This window comes from Eretmochelys imbricata, chromosome 2, assembly GCF_965152235.1.
Source record: "Eretmochelys imbricata isolate rEreImb1 chromosome 2, rEreImb1.hap1, whole genome shotgun sequence".
Taxonomy (NCBI): Eukaryota; Metazoa; Chordata; order Testudines; family Cheloniidae; genus Eretmochelys; species Eretmochelys imbricata.
Genome location: NC_135573.1, coordinates 48365770 through 48384595, shown reverse-complemented (window position 1 = coordinate 48384595; position 18826 = coordinate 48365770). Strand labels below are relative to the sequence as shown.

Below are 18826 nucleotides of genomic sequence, written 5' to 3'. Positions count from 1 at the left end.
ATTTAACCTAAGTAGAAACATGTTAATGAAATTTTTAAAACCCTACACACAATAGATTTGAATTCAAAAGCATACCATTCCCATGCAGTGTTTGTGATCCAGATGTTGCAGAATTATGGTAGTGAACCATAGTGTGAAATTGACTAGAAAGTGACTAAGCAAAAGTAAAATTGTCTTGTCTGTTTTTATTGTCTAAGCTTACACATAGTGCAGAAAATTAACAGACAGCACAAATGGTGAAAAGTAAAACAAATTCTTTTTTTGAATAATCTAAGGTTTTAGTAGCACAGATGAAGGAATATTTTAAAATTATATATGAATTTTAACCTAATAGTGTCCATTAAACTTAGAATTTTCTGAATCAGGTCTTCATAGACTATCCTTTTGCGCTAGTCACTGTACAAACACACAAAAATATACTTCCTGTTCTAGAGAGCTTATAAATTGAAGATCTTAAATCAAAATTCCCGTTGATGTGATAGATTGCTCTAACATGGCAATAATCCAGAAATGATACAATATTTTGATGTTGCATTTTATTATGTATGTGATGCATAATTACTAGATCACTGGATTTCTCTTGTGAATAGTAACTTTCAGTCTCTGTAACAGATCTACCAACATGAATAAAAAATATGCCAAAGAAAAAGTCTGTATTGATTTATGAAGTCAATATCTATAATTTCTATTGAGATCCTTTGGCTTAGCTACACCAGCATTGCCTTGTACATGAGCTTGATAAGATTTTTTAAATTTTCTGGTTAAAAATGACTTATTGAAATACGTCATACTGTAGCAGAATACAATGTCACATTTATGTGTAACTGAACAGAACAAAAAATTACATTAGTCTCAAGGATATAAATTACTATTTTTATTTTATAACATTAAACTATATAAACCCAAAATTGTAAGGTGGATGTAGTCAGATTTCATTATGATTTTGGGTGGAGGAAGGCAAGGTTAATTTAATTTAAGTTGTGTATCGGTGCAGCTCTTAATATTTTACTTCGAAACCACTATAAGAAATCAGCAATTATTTTCGTAGTCTTATCCTCAGCCAAATATTTAATGAACTTCTTATTTGAACTGGAAGGATTCACAAGTAATTTTTAGGTCTACCATAATTAGGTTTTCTCAAGTTTCCTTTCCTGTTTTCTCACTTGCGGCAAGGGCAGTTTTGAAATAGTTTTTCTACTTAAAAGTTTTACAAGAACTGTTGGTGCTATTCGCTTCTACCAGATCACATTACCTTTTTCCTTTTGGCAATGCTTTCCTTTAGTAAGGAAAGGAGACAGGAGGTTCTGTTACCAGAAATGTAGATTCAGTAAGGGGAGGTCAGGAAGATCTTATTGCAGTAGTAAATTTTTGCTTATATATTTTGCATTTAATGTGCTCTGCTGGGCTAACTAATTGATAAAAGAAAAAGTGGTGTCTGTAACCATTATATTAGCTTCTGCTTGTTTACCTGATAGGACATTTCCATGTAGTTTCTACACAGGCAAAAATATGTATACCTCTAACAGCAACTGTAAAAAATACGATTCTTGTTCTGTGTAGCTTGTGTTTGTCAGGTAAATACACATTTAACTTAATATATTTTTTAAAGGCTTGTGTTTTCATTATTAAATCCTTCGAAGAGGTGGATTTTTGTTTAATTGCCGAGTTAGTAATTTAAAAAAATTTTTAAATATTTTTTGGCCACAAAGCAAGCGGAATGAGCCCGGAAGATTATCCAAGTGTACATTAAACGCTGTTATCAATTGTATCTTTCATACTCAGCCTTCTTTTATTCTTCCTTTAAAATTCTCTTACAATCTCACAGTGTTAAAGATTCTCTTTTAAAACCAATGCCACTTGGAAGTTTCAAGAGCAAATCATGCGTATGTTCCTTTGCGGACTGGAAGCAAGATGCCCACCCTCTGCTAGCTTACAGAGCACGTCTTACTATCCCATTAAACAACCTGCCAGTAAACTGAAAAGTTACTACTACTTCAAGTGGCTCTTCATATTCCCACTTGTGAGCAAAAAAACAACCAGTGCAGTCTTAACAGAACCTTCTCCAAGCAATGCCTGTTAGAGCGTATATGTATCTCATCCTACTCCTCTCCTCAGCGTCTTCAAACATGCTGAGCGAAAGGCTGTATAAAGGCGCGCTGCATCCCCTACTGCCTCAGTTCTTCCAAAACCTGCACCAGGTCAAAGTGAACTGCCCTGGTCGTTCAGGTTAGGATTTTTTTCTCCTGTACTAGTGCCTTAGATAATTGTTGTTGTAGCATGTAGAGTTAGTTTAGTTTGAGAGTTTGTAGTTATAGTTAGTTTAATTTTAAGTTCAGTTCTGAGTGATGGTGGAACTGAAGAAAAAGTAAAAACCAGCATTAAGGGATGCGCTTCTGCCAGCCATCTTCCTGGTATCAGATGACCCCACATTAGGCACCTTAAGTGCCTTGGTGAGGGTCAGTCTCTCCTTCTGGGTGTTCTGTTTGTTGGAGTTTCTCACCCAGTACGCAAGGAGATACAGAATAGACTGCAGGTGCTCCTGCTTAAGAAAGTTCTTGCTGCTAAACCATCTGGCTTTAGAAGATCATCAGATCCAAAGACTAGGGGCCTGTTTCAGCTCTGAGTGCCTTGACTTGTAAGGCTAAGGTGCCTAAAGGATCCTGGGGATCTGTGTATTTTTTGTTTTCAGCTCCTGTTCCTGCTTTCATCAGCTCCTGCTGCTAGGGTGTCGAAGATGCCATCTTTTCAGTTGGCCGCTAAGGACTCTGTGATTAAGCCATCAGTTCTCACTGCCTAGGTTCCAAAGGAAAAAAGCGAGGGAGAAGATGGCCACTGTTTAGAAGTGCCAGATCCTGTGCGTCCGATTTAATGTATCTGTCTGATTAGGATATGGCGTCTGCAGACCTTAGTCAGCTCTGCATTAGACTCCATGTTCAAGGGTTATGGAATTGAACCTCTCTCTGGATCCAGTGATGCCTAAGCCTATAAAACTGCCACTATTGCCCATTCCTATTCCAATGCTGATGTTTAATCTGAAGACCATTACTGTCATGGCAGATGTTCACTGTTCAGCATCTGATCATCAGACCTAAGTGAGAGATCATTGGGGGAGAGGAAGAGAAAGATTTCATCTGTTCAGAGTTTTAAATCCCTTTCACCTAGAAAGAGGAGTAGAATAGAAGATATTGTGAGTCTTTTTCCAGATCCATCTTTACCCCCTCTTCCTAAGACTCCAACAGGACTTCCAGGCAGATCCTTCTTACCTTTCTTGTCTCAACATCCTCTGGTGAGATCCATAGCCGATCCAGGGTTGGATCCACAGTTAGACAAGGTTAGAGGAGGAGTCGAAAGACCTGAATTGTCCAGATTTATGCTACTTAAATTTGACTGTCCTCAGTCTTTTGGACAGTTTGTGCTTCCTCATCCTATAGCAGGGGTGGGCAAACTTTTTGGCCTGAGGGCAACATCTGGGTGGAAATTGTATGGCAGGCCATGAATGCTCACAAAATTAACAATTCATGTTCAAACAGGAACAACACAAGTGTGTTTCAGAATCAGCACAATTAAAATAATTCTGTTGAACAATACGCTGTTAGAAAAATACATTACCGAGCTGTTTGCTGATTTTACCACACAATTTTGCTCCTGTTTGAACACAAATTGTATGTTAGCTAAAACTTTTCAGTGTACTGCACTACATAAAAGTCTGGTAGTTTTCATGTTTATTGCTGACTTCTTTACGATCTGTAATTAGCTTTGTTGAATCATCAGTGTTTCTCCATTTGACCGTGGCAATAACCAAAATATATTCAAACTATTTTAGCTTCAAAGTAGCAACATGTGCCAACATATCCACACCAATTAAGCAATGTTGTTGTTAAACAATTTAACTCTGAAGAAGACTTATTAAAATAAAATTTTATTTCATAAAGATACAGTTTAGTGGAAATAAACATAAAACCTTACTTACTATTTTATGGTATAAATATTCCATCATAACAATGTATTACAATAATTAAACCAAACTTACCCCCTTTCCACTCCTTCTTTGATTAATGTGAACAATACAGCTGCTCACCCTTCTTTACAATGGCATCAAAGTCTGATGTCATTCTCATTGTGGAAATCCACAATACTGAGCTGAGATGCTGGTCAGTTAACTGGGATCTGTAGCGAGATTTGTTGTAATTCAGTAGGGAAAAAGTTTGTTCACACACATAGGTGGAGCTGAACAAAACCAGGATTTTCTGTGCCACCTTACAGATATTTGGGACTTTGTTTCACTCAAGGAGGCATAAAACTTGTCCAGTTTTTCTGAATTGTACTTTTACTTCAAGGTGGAATTGCACTGGAGATCAGTGTAATTGATCAGTTGTAATTCTTGTGGGGCTTTCTCGTAGTCAAATGACAGTGGGCATGACGCCAGCTCCAGTGTCTTCTCTATCTTCTCAGTTAAAGAATTGGTGAGAAAATTCTCCCTGCAAGTCACTCAAAATTTTGCTGTACTTTTCTCTATGCTCTGGTGACACTTTCAGGTATTTCAGTATTGGAAAATGAGCAAACACTTTGAAAACAAGACTAACTTGACTTCGGAAGTTGTCACACTAGAATACAATTAGTGTACAAACACATTCTTTCCTTGCAGCTTCACATTAAGTTCATTTAAATGTGCCAACATATCCGCACCAAAAGCGAGGTCACTCGCACAGTTTGAATTCTTTAATTCAGGGAAATCATTTTCTTTCTCCTGCATCTCCAGAAAAGTGCAAATTTCATCTCTGAACTCCCACACTCATTGCAATACCTTTCCTAAGCTGAGTCAGCAGATATTTGTATGATTAAGTCCTGGTGTTCAGCAACAGTGTCTTCAAGAAGAGAAATGAATGGCCAATGATTAAGACCCCTCTCTCTTATGTAGTTCACTATTTTCACTACAGTGCGAACAACAGGATCGATGTCCAGGACATTTTTGCAGAGGGCCTCCTGATGTATGATACAATGCAGAAAAATCACCTCTTTATCAACATCGTCTTTTTACTTTGTCCTGAATTCTTTTTAAAAGTCCTACGTTTTTCCCAGTTAAATTTGGAGATCCATCTTTGGTTACGTTTGCCAGTTTACTCCAGGGGAGCTTCAGCTGTTCAAGGCAGCCAGACACTGTGTCGTATAAATCCAATCCCTTAGTTGTGCATTTGATTGATTCCATTGATAAAAATTCCTCTGTGGTTTCAAATTTGTCCTCAATTCCTCTGACAAAAATCAATAACTGTGCTGTGACCTTAATGTTAATGCTGTCATCGAGAGCTACTGAAAACAACATAAAGCCCTGTGCTTTCTTGTTCAACGCAGAAGCTAAATGTTCATGAATCACTTCTACTCGATGAGTAACTGTTCTTCATGACAAACTAATGTTCTCAATTTTGTTTCGGTATTCCGGGCACAGCATGCCAGCAACATCAACCATGCATTCTTTCAAAAACTCCCCTTCAGCAAAAGGCTTATTTTGTTTAGCGATTTTAAATGCTAGAACATAACTTGCTTTTGTAGTGGCTTCCGGAACTGTAGATTGTCGTACATAAATATTTTGCTGAGCTTTTAAGTTTGTGGTGAATTTCTCAGCGTTTCTTGCCATTTCCTCAGTTGTTAAATTGCTGCCATAATTAGGATGTTACGTTGAAAAATGGCGATTAAAATTTTACTCTTCAAACACTGTGATGCTCTCTTGATAAATGCTGCACCAGGGGCGTAGCCACGGGTGGGCCGTGGCCCACCCACTTATCATCCAGGCCCACTCCATCACTTGCCCCACTATACAAAGCACACGGGATCTTTTATAAGAGAGAAGGCAAATAAGCCATATTTATTGAAAATACAGCAGTTAGCATATGCTTTTCAGTCACACAACATACACACAAGTCCTGCAGGTGGTCTTTATAGTTACCAATCTGTTGTAGCTGAAGTTAATCTAATGGCCAGTTAGATTGAGCACGAGTGAGGAGCTAGGCTCTGTCGGTCACGATCCGATGCTGTGAGGCTTTGCAGTGCTGAACCCAGAGTTCCATGGCAAAACACCCCATCTTTATAGTTGTAAATTCCCATTTGAGTCCATGCATTTTGCAGTGTCATCCTGTAATCATTAGTCCTTAAGTAGTGTTAATCTTGGGGTTTTCTGCTGTTATCATTTGATGGTTATTGTTGGGCTTTCCATCGTTATATCCTATTTGTTGTCCCGCCTTCAGGGGTGCCTGCTTCTCCTCTGAGGTCATCAATGCTGCTAACATGTTTAGCCTTGGATACAAAGGATATTTTCTGATTGTCTCCTGGTGTTTCCAAGTCTCTCACTTTTTCTTGACCATCTGAACATTTGTGATGGCTTTCACACCTTATCTTTTCCTGATGCATGCATTCCTCATTCACACAAACGGTCTCTCACAGAAACCTTCAAAGGTATACAGAATACATTGTAAATTAAGTCTTGCTAAATCTTATAACACCTAAAAAAATTCACATCGGGACTTTAGTCCCTCAACATTTCTCTAATCTATTTATCATAGACACAATACAAAATCCGGTCTTTTACTAACTAAACTTTATAACAGGTCCTAATTGTAATACATATGGGAAACAGGATCCCAGGCTCAGACAGTCATTTCTGTTATTCAAAAAGGGTGGCTGGCAGAATGAAATCAAAGTTTACATCAATTCTTATAGTAGAATTATAAAATCCTGCTCCTACAACTCGACTGGTCCTCCTTCACCTGGACCCCCTGCCCTGAGCCCCCGCCGCACCCCTCCTTCACCTGGACCCCCCGCCGCACCCCTCCTTCACCTGGACCCCCTGCCCTGAGCCCCCGCCGCACCCCTCCTTCACCTGGACCCCCCGCCGCACCCCTCCTTCACCTGGACCCCCTGCCCTGAGCCCCCGCCACACCCCTCCTGCACCTCAACCCCCTGCTGCACCCCACACCCCTCCTGCACCTCGACCCGCTGCACCCGGCACCCAGACCCCCCTGCCTTGAGCCCCATGCTGCACCCCTCCTGCACCTCAACCCCCTGCCCTGAGCCCCCTGCTGAACCCCACCGCACCCCTCCTGAGCCCCCTGCTGCATCCCGCACTCCTGCACCCCAAACCCTTGCCCTGAGCACCCTGCACCCCTCCTGTACCCCTTGGGGGCAGGGAGGAGGCGGAGATGAGTTGGGGATTTTGGGGAAGGGGTTGGAATGAGGGCAGGGAAGGGGTGGGAAGAGGTGGGGCAGGGGTAGGGCCTCATGGAAGGGGGGGAGTGGGGGTGGGGCCGGGGCAGCGGGGGTGGGGGTCAGTGATGCGGCCCTCAGGTCAATCTACTAGTCCTCATGTGGCCCTTGTGGCTAGAGTATTAACAGGATAGTTTCTGAGTTTTTGTAGATTTAGAAAAGACATATAGTTAAGTGGCCGGAAGGATGCTCATACCAGTGCTGAGGAAATATGTTGTGTCTGAGAATTTAAAACAGTGATCCGAACATTTTCTGAAATGACAAGTCCCTTTGAGGTAAAAGCTGGACTGTACTGGGGGGCTGTCGTTTCCTGCTCCTGAACTGAAGAGAGGACACTTTTTGTTGAATGTGATATTCAGAAGCAATCCTAAATCTGTACAATCTAGCAGAACTTCTTGTGAATAAGGCTTCAGCAGTCAGTGTCTAAGTATGTATAAACAAAAATACCCTGTCTTCTAAGTTGTCTCACTACTGCAGGACGGCACTTCGTAAAAACACTTGGCTCTGTAGAAAGGCCAAATGGCAAGACCTTGTACTGATAATATCTTCGTGCTGCCACTATGTGGAGGTGCTTCTGATGATTTGGCCAGATAAAAATATGGAAATATGCATCTTTTAAACTAAGGGTTAGGAACCAGTCCATAATTGAAAGCGAGGGAATTGTGGAGGCTAGGCTCACAATGCTGTCCTTTGATTCCTTGGTGAGTGTCCTTTATTTATCTATTATTAGTTTATTGTTGTTATCACATTGGGGAGAAGGGTGAGCAAGTTACACACCTTGATGACAAACCCTCCATTTACTATTTTTCAAAAAGACATGGTGGTCTTAGACCTGATCCCACGTTTTTACCAATAATATTATCAGAGTTTCACAACATACAATTAATTTGCCACTGCTTTTTCCAAAAGCCATGTTTTAATAAAGGGCAATCTGCTTTATGTACTTCAGATGCTAGAAGGGTATTAGCATGTTGTTTAAATAGAACTAAAGATTTTAGGAGGTCTTCTGGTTATTTGTTTATTCTACTAAGAATCATATGGGTTATAATTTATATGCTAAAATACAGATTTCCAGTTGGGTAAAACAGTGTTTCCTTGAATGCCACAAGTTAGCAGTAGTCACTGTGCCTAAAGTTGTGACATCTCATTCAACAAGGGCCGTGGCAGGATCTTTTGCTTGTCTTAAACATGTTCCTGTTGGGGAAATCTGTAAGGCTGCTACTTGGAAGTCACTTTATGTTTACTAAACATTATGCTTTGGATTTGGCTTCAAGAGTGGATGCTAGATTTGGTGGAGTAGCGCTTCAATTGTTTTTAATAATCATAGAAGATTAGGGTTGGAAGAGACCTCAGGAGGTCATCTAGTCCAACCCCCTGCTCAAGTCTGTTCCCTCCTCCTGAGTTTTTCAGCACTCCTTACGAAACTGTTCCTAAGTGGGAATATGTAGAGTCACTCAAAGAAGAAATGAAGGTTACTTCTAACCAGAGTTGTTCTTCGAGTGCTTGCTCATATCCGTTCCAAGTCCGGCGTGCCCACACATCTTACTTGGAATGGACATGAGCAACACATCTCAAAGAACAACAGTTACAAAAGGTAGGTAACCGTTATTTCTTTCAGATGACTCTGCACATTCACACTTCCTGCTCACCGTCCCTTCTTCCTCATTCCTATTTTGCTTTCTCCTGGTCAGCAGTTGGAAGAAACTGAGGTGGTAGGGTGCACAATGCCTCCTTATATAGCCTTGCCATCAGAACATTTAAAGACACTGAGGGAAGGAGTAGAGGATACACATGCACTCACTCCAACAGGTACTGGTTGGAGAATGTTCCACCATTATGCTTCACTCGTTGGCGCGTTACCCATATTGTGAATATACAGAGTCATCTTGAACTCTGGTTGCAAGTACCCACCCTTCGTTTATTTACATATATAAACTAGAGTTTAAGTAAATTATCTTATGTTCACAATGGATTGGAGATTGGCTAAAGGTCTGTAATAGAGGTAGGGGAAGCACAGCCTTAATTGAAGAAGCTGCCTCTTGTGCCATTTTACTTGTAAGTCTTCGGCAACATGGAACATAGCTCATTAGAATCTAGAAGGTGTAATCTTAAAAAGTATATCTTCTTTCAGTGGATGAAATTTACTTCATGTTTATCATTTAAAAAATAAATTGTATCAAAAAGCTATCTGTTGTATAAAATGTTCTTACTTTGTGCTTCCCAGTTAATGGTGAGTCATCGTCAACTGCACCGGAAGCTGATAATTCTGCCTCTGAAGCTTTTATGGGTTCTGTAGAAACCCCCATGTCTACAGATTGCACTAACACAATTACAGAACCTCTATCAACAACGGAAACAGTTAGTTATTCTGAAAACAGCACATCTTCTACAGTCCCCATTGTGTCTGCTGGACTTGAAGCTGTAACTACCACAGACCCTGCATCCTCTAATACCAGAAGCAGCACCACTGCAGAAGCAGCAAAACCAAGGGAATCTTCAAGTGCATCTGGGGAACCTGTGAGACAGCAGCCTGGTAGTACCAGTACAGAACCTTTGCCACCAGGGTATGTGGGCTTGGTTTTAATTAATAATATGTTCTAATCCTGTCTGGCCTGAACACATTTATATATAGACACAGAGATTTTATTATGGCTCTGGATTGCCAAATACAGTCCAGTTGGCTGAGACATAGTTATTTGATCTAAGATAGTTTTGCAGTATTGCAGTCCTAACTGGGTGGAAGCTTTTGGTGCCAGAAACTAATAACAGGCTGCTTGTTTGCTGAGACAGTGATATGACCTTATAGAAGAGCCTCAAGACATTCTGGGCAAAAAGAATCTTCATTTGAGATATTTAAACTTATTCCATACTTGGGGCATAGTTCCTTGCTCATCTACTTTTGAAGCTTGTTACATATGTAGGGATCAAAAATAGTGTTTGTGTGGGGGAGAAGAATGCAGTAAAAATGTATTGAAAATACTTTGACACTAACAGGGGTATCTGGAGTTGTGTCCCAAAAATGTTCTGAATACAAATGAAATTGTAAAGGGTGTGCATGTGTGTGTAAAAAGGATAGAAATTATAAAATTCCAAGGTAGTCATGGTGCTTGCAACTACTGCATTAACACTGAAGCTGTCCTATTAGCTGTCACATGACTTTGCAAACTAGAATTGAGAGGTGCTTACTGAAGTTAACAGAAACTGAAGCACATTTTAAGGGTATACTAAAACATAGGTTGACTGGAATTTTTAACTTTTTTGGAAATATGTTGTCTCCTTGAGTGGAAAACATTACTTCAGTGGCAATGTTTATTTACTGTTGCCTGATCTATTGATCACTGCTTCAGTGGAACTTAGACTTGTACTTACAAGGACACTCTGTCCCTTGCGCTTAGCCAGTTTCATTGCTACCTTATCCCCTGCTTCCTGTGTTTGGTGCTTTAGTAAGCTACAGAGGGACTACTTGCTCCTCTTTGCACAATGCTTCCACTGGGACGGGGGTGCTTCCATTGAAAGCCCCATCTCCAGCTAACGCTTTTTCACTTTTACATGAAACAGGTGGCACATCAAATCCCAGGGGTTTGGGTGCTCAAAGACATCCTTCCTGTACTCCTGAATTGAACCTCTGCCACGCTTCTTAATATATGTTAACATAAAACTTCTAATGCTGTGGCTAAAAAAACATGGCCACAGCTTGGTCCTCTAGACTCTTTTTTTAATGTGGAGAAATGAGTTAGTTTAAGTTTGAGTTTCAATTTTCAGAATATCAATGGGCTAGATTCATGAAATGCCAGTGGGTATGAGGGGGATCTCCCTTTTATAACCTTTAGCCCAGTAGTTAGAGTACTCTCATGGAATGCTAGAGAGAGGGTTTGAACGTGAGTCTCTCACATTACAGGATAGTGTCCTAGCTACTGGGACCTTAGAGGCATCCGATGAAGTGGGCTGTAGCCCATGAAAGCTTATGCTCTAATAAATTTGTTAGTCTCTAAGGTGCCACAAGTACTCCTGTTCTTTTTGCGGATACAGACTAACACGGCTGCTACTCTGAAACCTAGCTACTGGGCTGAGTGATGGGATGGGATGCTCTGTTGTGGTCTTTTTCAGTCTGTCCTGTTGGAGTTGTTCCACATTTTATAAATAAATAGTCATTGGAGCACGGACTTGAACTTGCATTTCCCACACCTTAGGTGAGAACCCTAACCACAAGGCTACAGAGTCATTCTCATGCTCTTTCTCTAGCAGTATGACTACTGCCACAGTTTTGGGGATGACCCTGTTTAGGGGGATCGAACTCCACTGAAGCTTTGCACACTAGCGGTAGGAGAAAGAAGGGTTGTGTGAGCTGGTGGAACGGTAGGGATGTGTCCAGGGGATCAATGCACTGGTCATATCCACTGGCCCCAAAACACTCTGTGTGTGTGGGGTGGGGAGAAAGAGGATAACTGCAGCCACTGCTCTACAAAGGCATTAGTATTGGTTTTGAAGTGGCCTAAATGCTAGCTACTGCTGGTTGGAGGTGAGAATTCCATAAATAGATTTTAAGGCCAGAAGAGACCATGAGATTATCTAATCTGATCCCTTTATACTACAGGCCCTTAAATTCCACCCAGTTAGCCCTGTATTGAGTCTAATAGTTTGTGTGTTGACTAAAGCATGCCTTCCAAAAAAGTATCTAGTGTTGATCTGAAGACTTCAAGAGTTGACGAATCCAACGCTTGGATTGTTAGTTAGTTGCAATGGTTAATCAACCTTCACTGTTAAAATTTGTGCCTTATTTATCTGACTTTAGCTTCCAGTCATTGGTGGTTCTTACATCTTTCTCAGCTAAAGAGCCTTTTGGTACCTGGTATTTTCTCCCTGTGAATGTACTTATATACTGTAATCAAGTCGCCTCTCAGTTTCTTTTTTGATAATCTAAACAGATTTTACTCTTTAGGTCTCTCACTGTAAGGCATTTTATCCAGCCCTCAAATCACTTTTATGGCTCTTTATAGCACCCTCTCCATTTTTTTCAGTATAATTTTTAAAATGCTCACCAGTACTGAATGCAGTGTTCTAGTATCGGTCTCACCAATGCCATTTACAGAAGTAAAATAGTCTCTCTACTCCTACTTGTGCTAAGCCCCTGTTTTTACAACCAGGGATCACATTAGTCTTTTTTGCCACAACATCATGATGTTTGTCCACTATGACCCCTTAATCCTTTTCAGAGTCACTGCTTTCTAGGATGCAGCCTCACATTTTGTAAGTATGGCCAGTATTCTTTAGAATATTGGTGTAAAGAGCTTCTACATCCATGGTGGCCAGGATGGTGTTTTCAAGATCATCAGTGCATTGTAGTGTCCTCAGGAAGTCGGTGGTGTCTCGAAGATAGCTAGGATTTCTGGTAGTGTAGGGTCTGAGGAAAGAGTCTGAATAGCCAGATAATCCTGCTGTAAGAGTGACAATGTCTGAGATGATGGGGCGTCCAGGATTTCCAGGTTTATGGATCTTGGGTAGCAGGTACAGCAAACAGGAGAAGATCAAGAATGAGCTCTCAAAACTGGAGACTCTCTCATACAAAACCAACCTTCCACACAATCCATGTGTCTGGACTCTACAAAAACCTACAAGATCAATAAAATGTCAGGACAATGAGAAGCAAGTACTTCCCAAAGTACCCAGCCAGGTCCAGGACAATAATTAGCAAAACTGTATGACTTTCATGTGTGAAAGTCTGAGCAATTTAAAATGACATTCTACTTTTGTGTGTGTGCACGCATGCGCTGTTTGGTGTTCTGTAATGTAATTTAAATTAAAATCCAGGATTATAACTGGAATGCAGGGTATTAGTTACCATGTGTTTAAGAAACGCTGAATAGTTATTGTGACTTTTTTCTGTATTGTAGTTTAAATAAATTATCAAAACAATTGTAAGTGGTGCGATTATATTGTATTATTTTGACAAATAAAATATGCAGCAATTTGCATAATTTTTAACTTTTTGGTGCAGAATCCACCTAGGAGTAGAGGGTAAAAAGAATTAACGTAAGATAGGACATAATGTGGCACACAAGCCTTTTCTGAGTGGGCAAATGTGACCCTTAGCCTTTAGAGTAAGGACTAGGATTGGATAACCCATTTGTTCACTACCAGACATTTTTTTTTTTTTTGCTTGTCTGAAAATTTAATCAGAAGGCAACGTTTTCGTGTTGTTTAAAGACATGTCTTTTGTTTAAGATGGGAACAGAGAAAGGATCCTCATGGTAGAACCTATTATGTTGATCACAACACACGAACTACGACATGGGAAAGACCACAGCCTTTACCGCCAGGGTAATGAAAGTTTATATACTACTGTGAATGTTTTACTTACGTTAGTACCAAAAAGTATTTTTATTACATTTTGTTATTACATGAAAAAAGTATAATTATACAAGTAGTATTTTTTGAAATCAGAAGTTCATAAAAGCAATACCACACATATATTGCAACACCCCTCTTTCCCCAAAACAAAATAAAACAGCATAAATCTTTACCAGATAATGATCAGGATCATCATAGCTACTTTTATGTGAATGTTAGTGTTACATCTATTGCCTGTGCTTATCTTTTGCTGCTAATAACGTTGAATTATTTATCCTTTTATTTAATGTTTAAATTTTAAGGGTACTTATTTTATGACCTTTTTGGTCTAGCTGTGCAGAAGAATAGTTGAGACTGTTTCCTTTGGAAGGCTAATAGTTGTTTCTAGAAATTTACATAAAGTCTCAGAAACAGAACACCACTGTGTTATATACAGCAGAAATTAAAATTTCTGCCTATCTCTCATCTCTATGTTGGAACTGAAACGTTAGCTAAGAATTTAGTGTACCACAGAAAATTAGTTTTGTACTTTTTACTGAAAATTATATAGCTCTTAACATTAGTATTTTTGTTTGTTAGCTGGGAAAGAAGGGTTGATGATCGTGGAAGAGTTTACTATGTGGATCATAACACGAGAACAACAACATGGCAGCGACCAACCATGGAATCGGTCAGGAACTTCGAGCAGTGGCAGTCTCAACGTAACCAACTACAGGGAGCTATGCAACAATTTAACCAACGATACCTCTATTCGGTAACTTTTAGCAAGCTATGAAATGTTAAGAAATATTTTTTCAGATATTTTTAACTTTACTGTTCCCCAGTGGCTTCAAAATTACACAACTGTATATATTGTGAGATGTTCATCTAGAAAGTTGGTTAGCATCACTAACTTGAATAATGGATTCTATTTTAGAACCTTTACTTCTAAAGCTACTACCGGTGCAGGATTCTCACTGCTGGGTCTCCACTCTCCAGCTCAAGACCAGTCTACTTCCCAAGTACTTAAGGTTTTCGTTCCCTAAGGGCAATAGTAACTGGTACAAGTGTACACCTTCTGACCTTAGGGGAAACTTCAGTTCTGCAGCTCAGCCTCTTCTTTGAGCATTGAGTTCTTTGGCACAATTGTCTTAGGGTGTTGGTTTGGTACTTAGGTGCTCTTGATTTTCTTTTAATCACTCAGCTTTTCGTCAACATTTTGGTAGTTCGGCTTTCTTACTTTGGGGCCTGTTTTGAAGTATCTGCTTTTGTTCAACTGTGAAACTTCTTGCATGGTTTCTGTGTTTTCTCTCAGGTTGTCATTCATTCCTTCAATTTTATAGCTGATCAGCTTCAAGAAACACCAGTTCTGAGATGGGGAAAGACATTAATGAACAGATTCACTGTATCCTCTAATTGGGAGTCAAGAATAGTGTGCAGGAGTGTTAAACTGTCTACGTATACCACCTAAGCAGTCAAATATTACAGGGATCATGTCCAGACTCTTACTGAGGGACCCCTTTTGGAGACCCTCATAAGGTTGGTATGAGGCCAGAGGCGGGGTGTGTGTGTGTGTGTGTGGTGGTGGGGACACAGGGTCATGTACCTCCCCAAATTTCTGCCTTCCATTTACCACAGAGGTTTTCAAATTGTGGGGTGCATGGCTGGGTGTTCCCTAGGCAGTGTGGGCGACACAGGTCCGAGCCGCGCCCCTGACATGCTCGTGCCTCATCCCCAAAGGAGCCCGGCGCTGGCTGGCAACACCCCCTAGAGTAGGTCCCTGCCTGTGGGGCCCGGCTGCCATGAGATGCTCCCCGAGGCACTCGCTCACTGCTGCCTTGGTGCTCAAGACTCTGCTGCTGCTCTTCAGCTCAGAGGCAACACGTGAGATGATCACATTGCCCCCACCACCAACATTTAAATATTGTCCCCACACCATCAAGCCTTACACATTGTCTCTGTATGAGGATGCACTGGATGCTTCAAAGGAGAAATCATTGAAGTGTAAGTCTGAGCCAATTTCAGCCTCTGAGCACTGGGATTCAGGGTTGACACTTCCTGCATTAGTACAGCTTTGCTCTGAACTCACTGGGTTAGCTTTCATCACCAAAGCATCCTGTCTGAAACAGAGGATTCAACTATGCACTTAAAGTTGACTGTACTCAGCCCCAGTTTGCCTGATGAGGCACCACATAAGAAGAGTCAGGAATAGGCATAAAAAGATGCATCTCTGGTGACGCCCTTGACTCCTGGCTGCTCTGCATCAAAGCCTCTGTTTTTTTGCTCTGTTTAGCTTTCAGGATTAGGAGACAGAACCAGTGTGACTCTCTGCAATGTGTATTCAGGAACCTTGCCAAGTTGCCCCAGGTTATCTCCAAGACTGTCTTGAGGGATGCAGTATCATCTTTGACACTTATCAGACTTCTCAACACAGTTGGAGTGCGTTTTGCTCTGTTGATGTACAAAGCATTGGCCCTGGTGCTGGTATTCCTGGTATCTTGTGCCTAAGTTCTTAGTGCAACCAGGGCTGACACCTTCTGAGACACTGTCTTGAAGCTTCTGGCACTCTAATCAATTGTCACCTGAATGGATGCAAGGTGATGATCAGGGAGATGGCTGTTGTTTGGACTGGGATAAAACTTCTGATGCCTAATATATTTCTGTTTCCCCCTAATTTCTTTAAAAGCTGACTAAATTGGCAGATTTTGAAATAGTGTCACTCCAGCAATCTACACAGATCACAATTACTCTCAGAAGGTTTCTGCACCATTGCACCCTATTTCAGACCATTTCGTGAAGATATATCAGGACACCTCATCTGTCCTGTCTCTGAGATTTTTCAGGAAAAGTTTCGTTCTTTTCAAGGTCATCCACTATTTTCCCATGTGAACCGTGGGGTTCAAAAGGGAGCTAGATAGATTTATGGATGATAGGTCCATCAATGGCTATTAGCCAGGATGGGCAGGAATGGTGTCCCTAGCCTCTGTTTGCCAGAAGCTGGGATTGGGTGACAGGGCATGGATCACTTGATGATAACCTGTCGGATCATTCCCTTTGGGGCATCTGCCATTGGCCACTGTCAGAGGACAGGGTACTGGGCTTGATAGACCTTTGGTCTGACCCAGTATGGCCGCTCTTATGTTGTTATGAGCTTGGTGGTCATGCTAGCTTTGGATGTGGCCAGAGGGAAGACTAAGGAAACATACAGTATTGTGCCCCAGAACTTGAACTCTGATGCTAGAATTCATTTGTACTAAGAGGTTACCAGTCAATGGCTGGAGCCATTAATGTGGTGACCTGCCCGGTCAAAGAGCAGGTATAGCCTTAGGGAAAATAGGCCTTTGGTCTCGTCAGATTCCTTCCTCATGACAAGTATCATGAACTTAAATGAGCAGAGGAAAGGTGTGTGGGCCTGTCCCAGCATTAGGTGTACGTGGCCTTTGATGCAGGAGAGATAGTGGTAAGAGCAGAGCTTGTCTGCAGGCCTCTAGCTTCTGACAGAATGTTAAAAAGAAGAACTTGAGCACGTACTCTACAGAAGAATAACCTTTTTCAGGAAGAGATGGAGGCCTCTTGAGAGAAAGTGAAAGATTTGACAGTCATCCTGTGTTCTTTGTACCTGAGTCCCATCCTCTGGGCCCTACCTGTGGTGTAGGGAAAGGAACGTTGTACTTAAACCTTGCTTTCACATTGAAGGTTGGTCCCAAGGGCGCTCTGGCTTAGTAGCATAAGTCCCTTTGTGAGAACCAAATGTCCAGTTTTTCTTTAAGGAACCTGTAGTTCCTGCTAACTCAGATATTGACTGGAATATTCTAAGGCCATTGGTTAACATGGGTATTCCCATAGAGGATCAAACTTGTTTTTATGTGGTGAGACAGGTGTTAAGGACTTTTCCCTTCACTGCTTCCCATCGTTCTTGTCACCCAGACAGAAAGCAGAGTACCAGAAGTCCAAAGTGCAGGCAATGTAATGTTTATTGGGGTTAGTTTCAGGCAAGTATATCCATAGCTCTGACACCACAGAGCCTTTTCCCAGTGTTCCGTTCCCCACTCCTCGTTCTTAGCAGGCATAATTATGCTGTAGTGCACGCCCTTGGTCCCACCCCTTACAATTTATGGTCATGTTCCGTTTTGGAGGGTCATGAGGCTGAGGGCTTTGTACTGCCTCTTTTGTATCCCATGGGCGGGTAAGGAGTGATGTTGTGTTTGGGTGAGAGACGGGCATTTCTTTGGCTTGTACTGTTTCTTATACCTTCCCCACATTGTCCCTCCTTAGTGGTTGCTTGACCTTGGCTAGAAAGGAGCCAGGCAGCCTTCCAGTGTATGCTCATATATTACACTCCCTCCATACACAGTAATACTTTAGCTCTATTCCTATCTTTTCTCATTATACTGACAAACCCGTCTGGTTGGGCAGAAGCAACACACAGTGTCTTTGTTCACATATATTAGTAAGGATATAAGAGAATCAAAAATCAAACCCAAAATTCTATCCCAGGCAAGTAAGCTCAAACTCCTGTGATGAAATGATCTCTTTTCCTGGCCTCAGATTCAGGTCAGGTGGCTCTCCCCTCCCAACCCACTGCCATATATCAGTCTCTGATTGAGAACGATGCTCGGTCTGCCTTGGCATTGCAGTCACCCAAACCTTCAGGGAAGAAGTTGGAAGGTTCTGGGAAAGCTCTCTAAGAAGAGTTCTAGTTCTCATAAATAACCTACATCTAAAAGATCTCAATCTCTGGAAAGATTAACAGTGTTCCAGCCCTCAGGTACCAGTCTGGGTAGTGTTAAGACTCCATGCTCCTAAGACTCTGAGCTCCTCTACGGGCCATGACCCGAAGCATGCTTCAGTACTATCAAAGCATGATCAGAGCAGCTGGGAGAAACAGCCTACTTCTAGCAGGTAGGTGTCAATGGACCTCCCACCACCTTTTTCGGTACCCAACATTATGATTCCTTCAGTACTGCAAAAATCCAACCATACACCTCAGCCAACAATCATTTTGAAGCAGTCAGCATCATTGGTACCATCAGATTCCACTGCAAGAGACCTACCTAAGTAGAGCCTTACCTGCAGTACCATTAGTTCATCAGATACCATAGGAATTTAGATATTCCAGAGACCTGTTTGTGTTGGATGAGCTGAAGTCTCCTCTCTTGATGGGTACTGAGCACCTACAGATGTATCTTGAATTGGTTCCTGTTAATGAAGCCATACTGGAGACAGTTAGGGGTGTGCCAAACTG

General features: G+C 41.3%; 1 protein-coding gene across 3 annotated transcripts in view; it reads left to right on the top strand.

Moving 5' to 3' along the window:
- The window catches only part of WWP1 (WW domain containing E3 ubiquitin protein ligase 1), a 171134-nt gene that overhangs the window by 95301 nt on the left and 57007 nt on the right, over positions 1–18826 (top strand). For all 3 annotated transcript variants that reach the window (XM_077810058.1, XM_077810056.1, XM_077810057.1), the window contains 3 exons: positions 9479–9818; positions 13477–13572; positions 14182–14356. In XM_077810058.1, coding sequence (XP_077666184.1) covers positions 9479–9818; positions 13477–13572; positions 14182–14356 — 611 coding nt within the window. The remainder of the gene's footprint in view (positions 1–9478; positions 9819–13476; positions 13573–14181; positions 14357–18826) is intronic.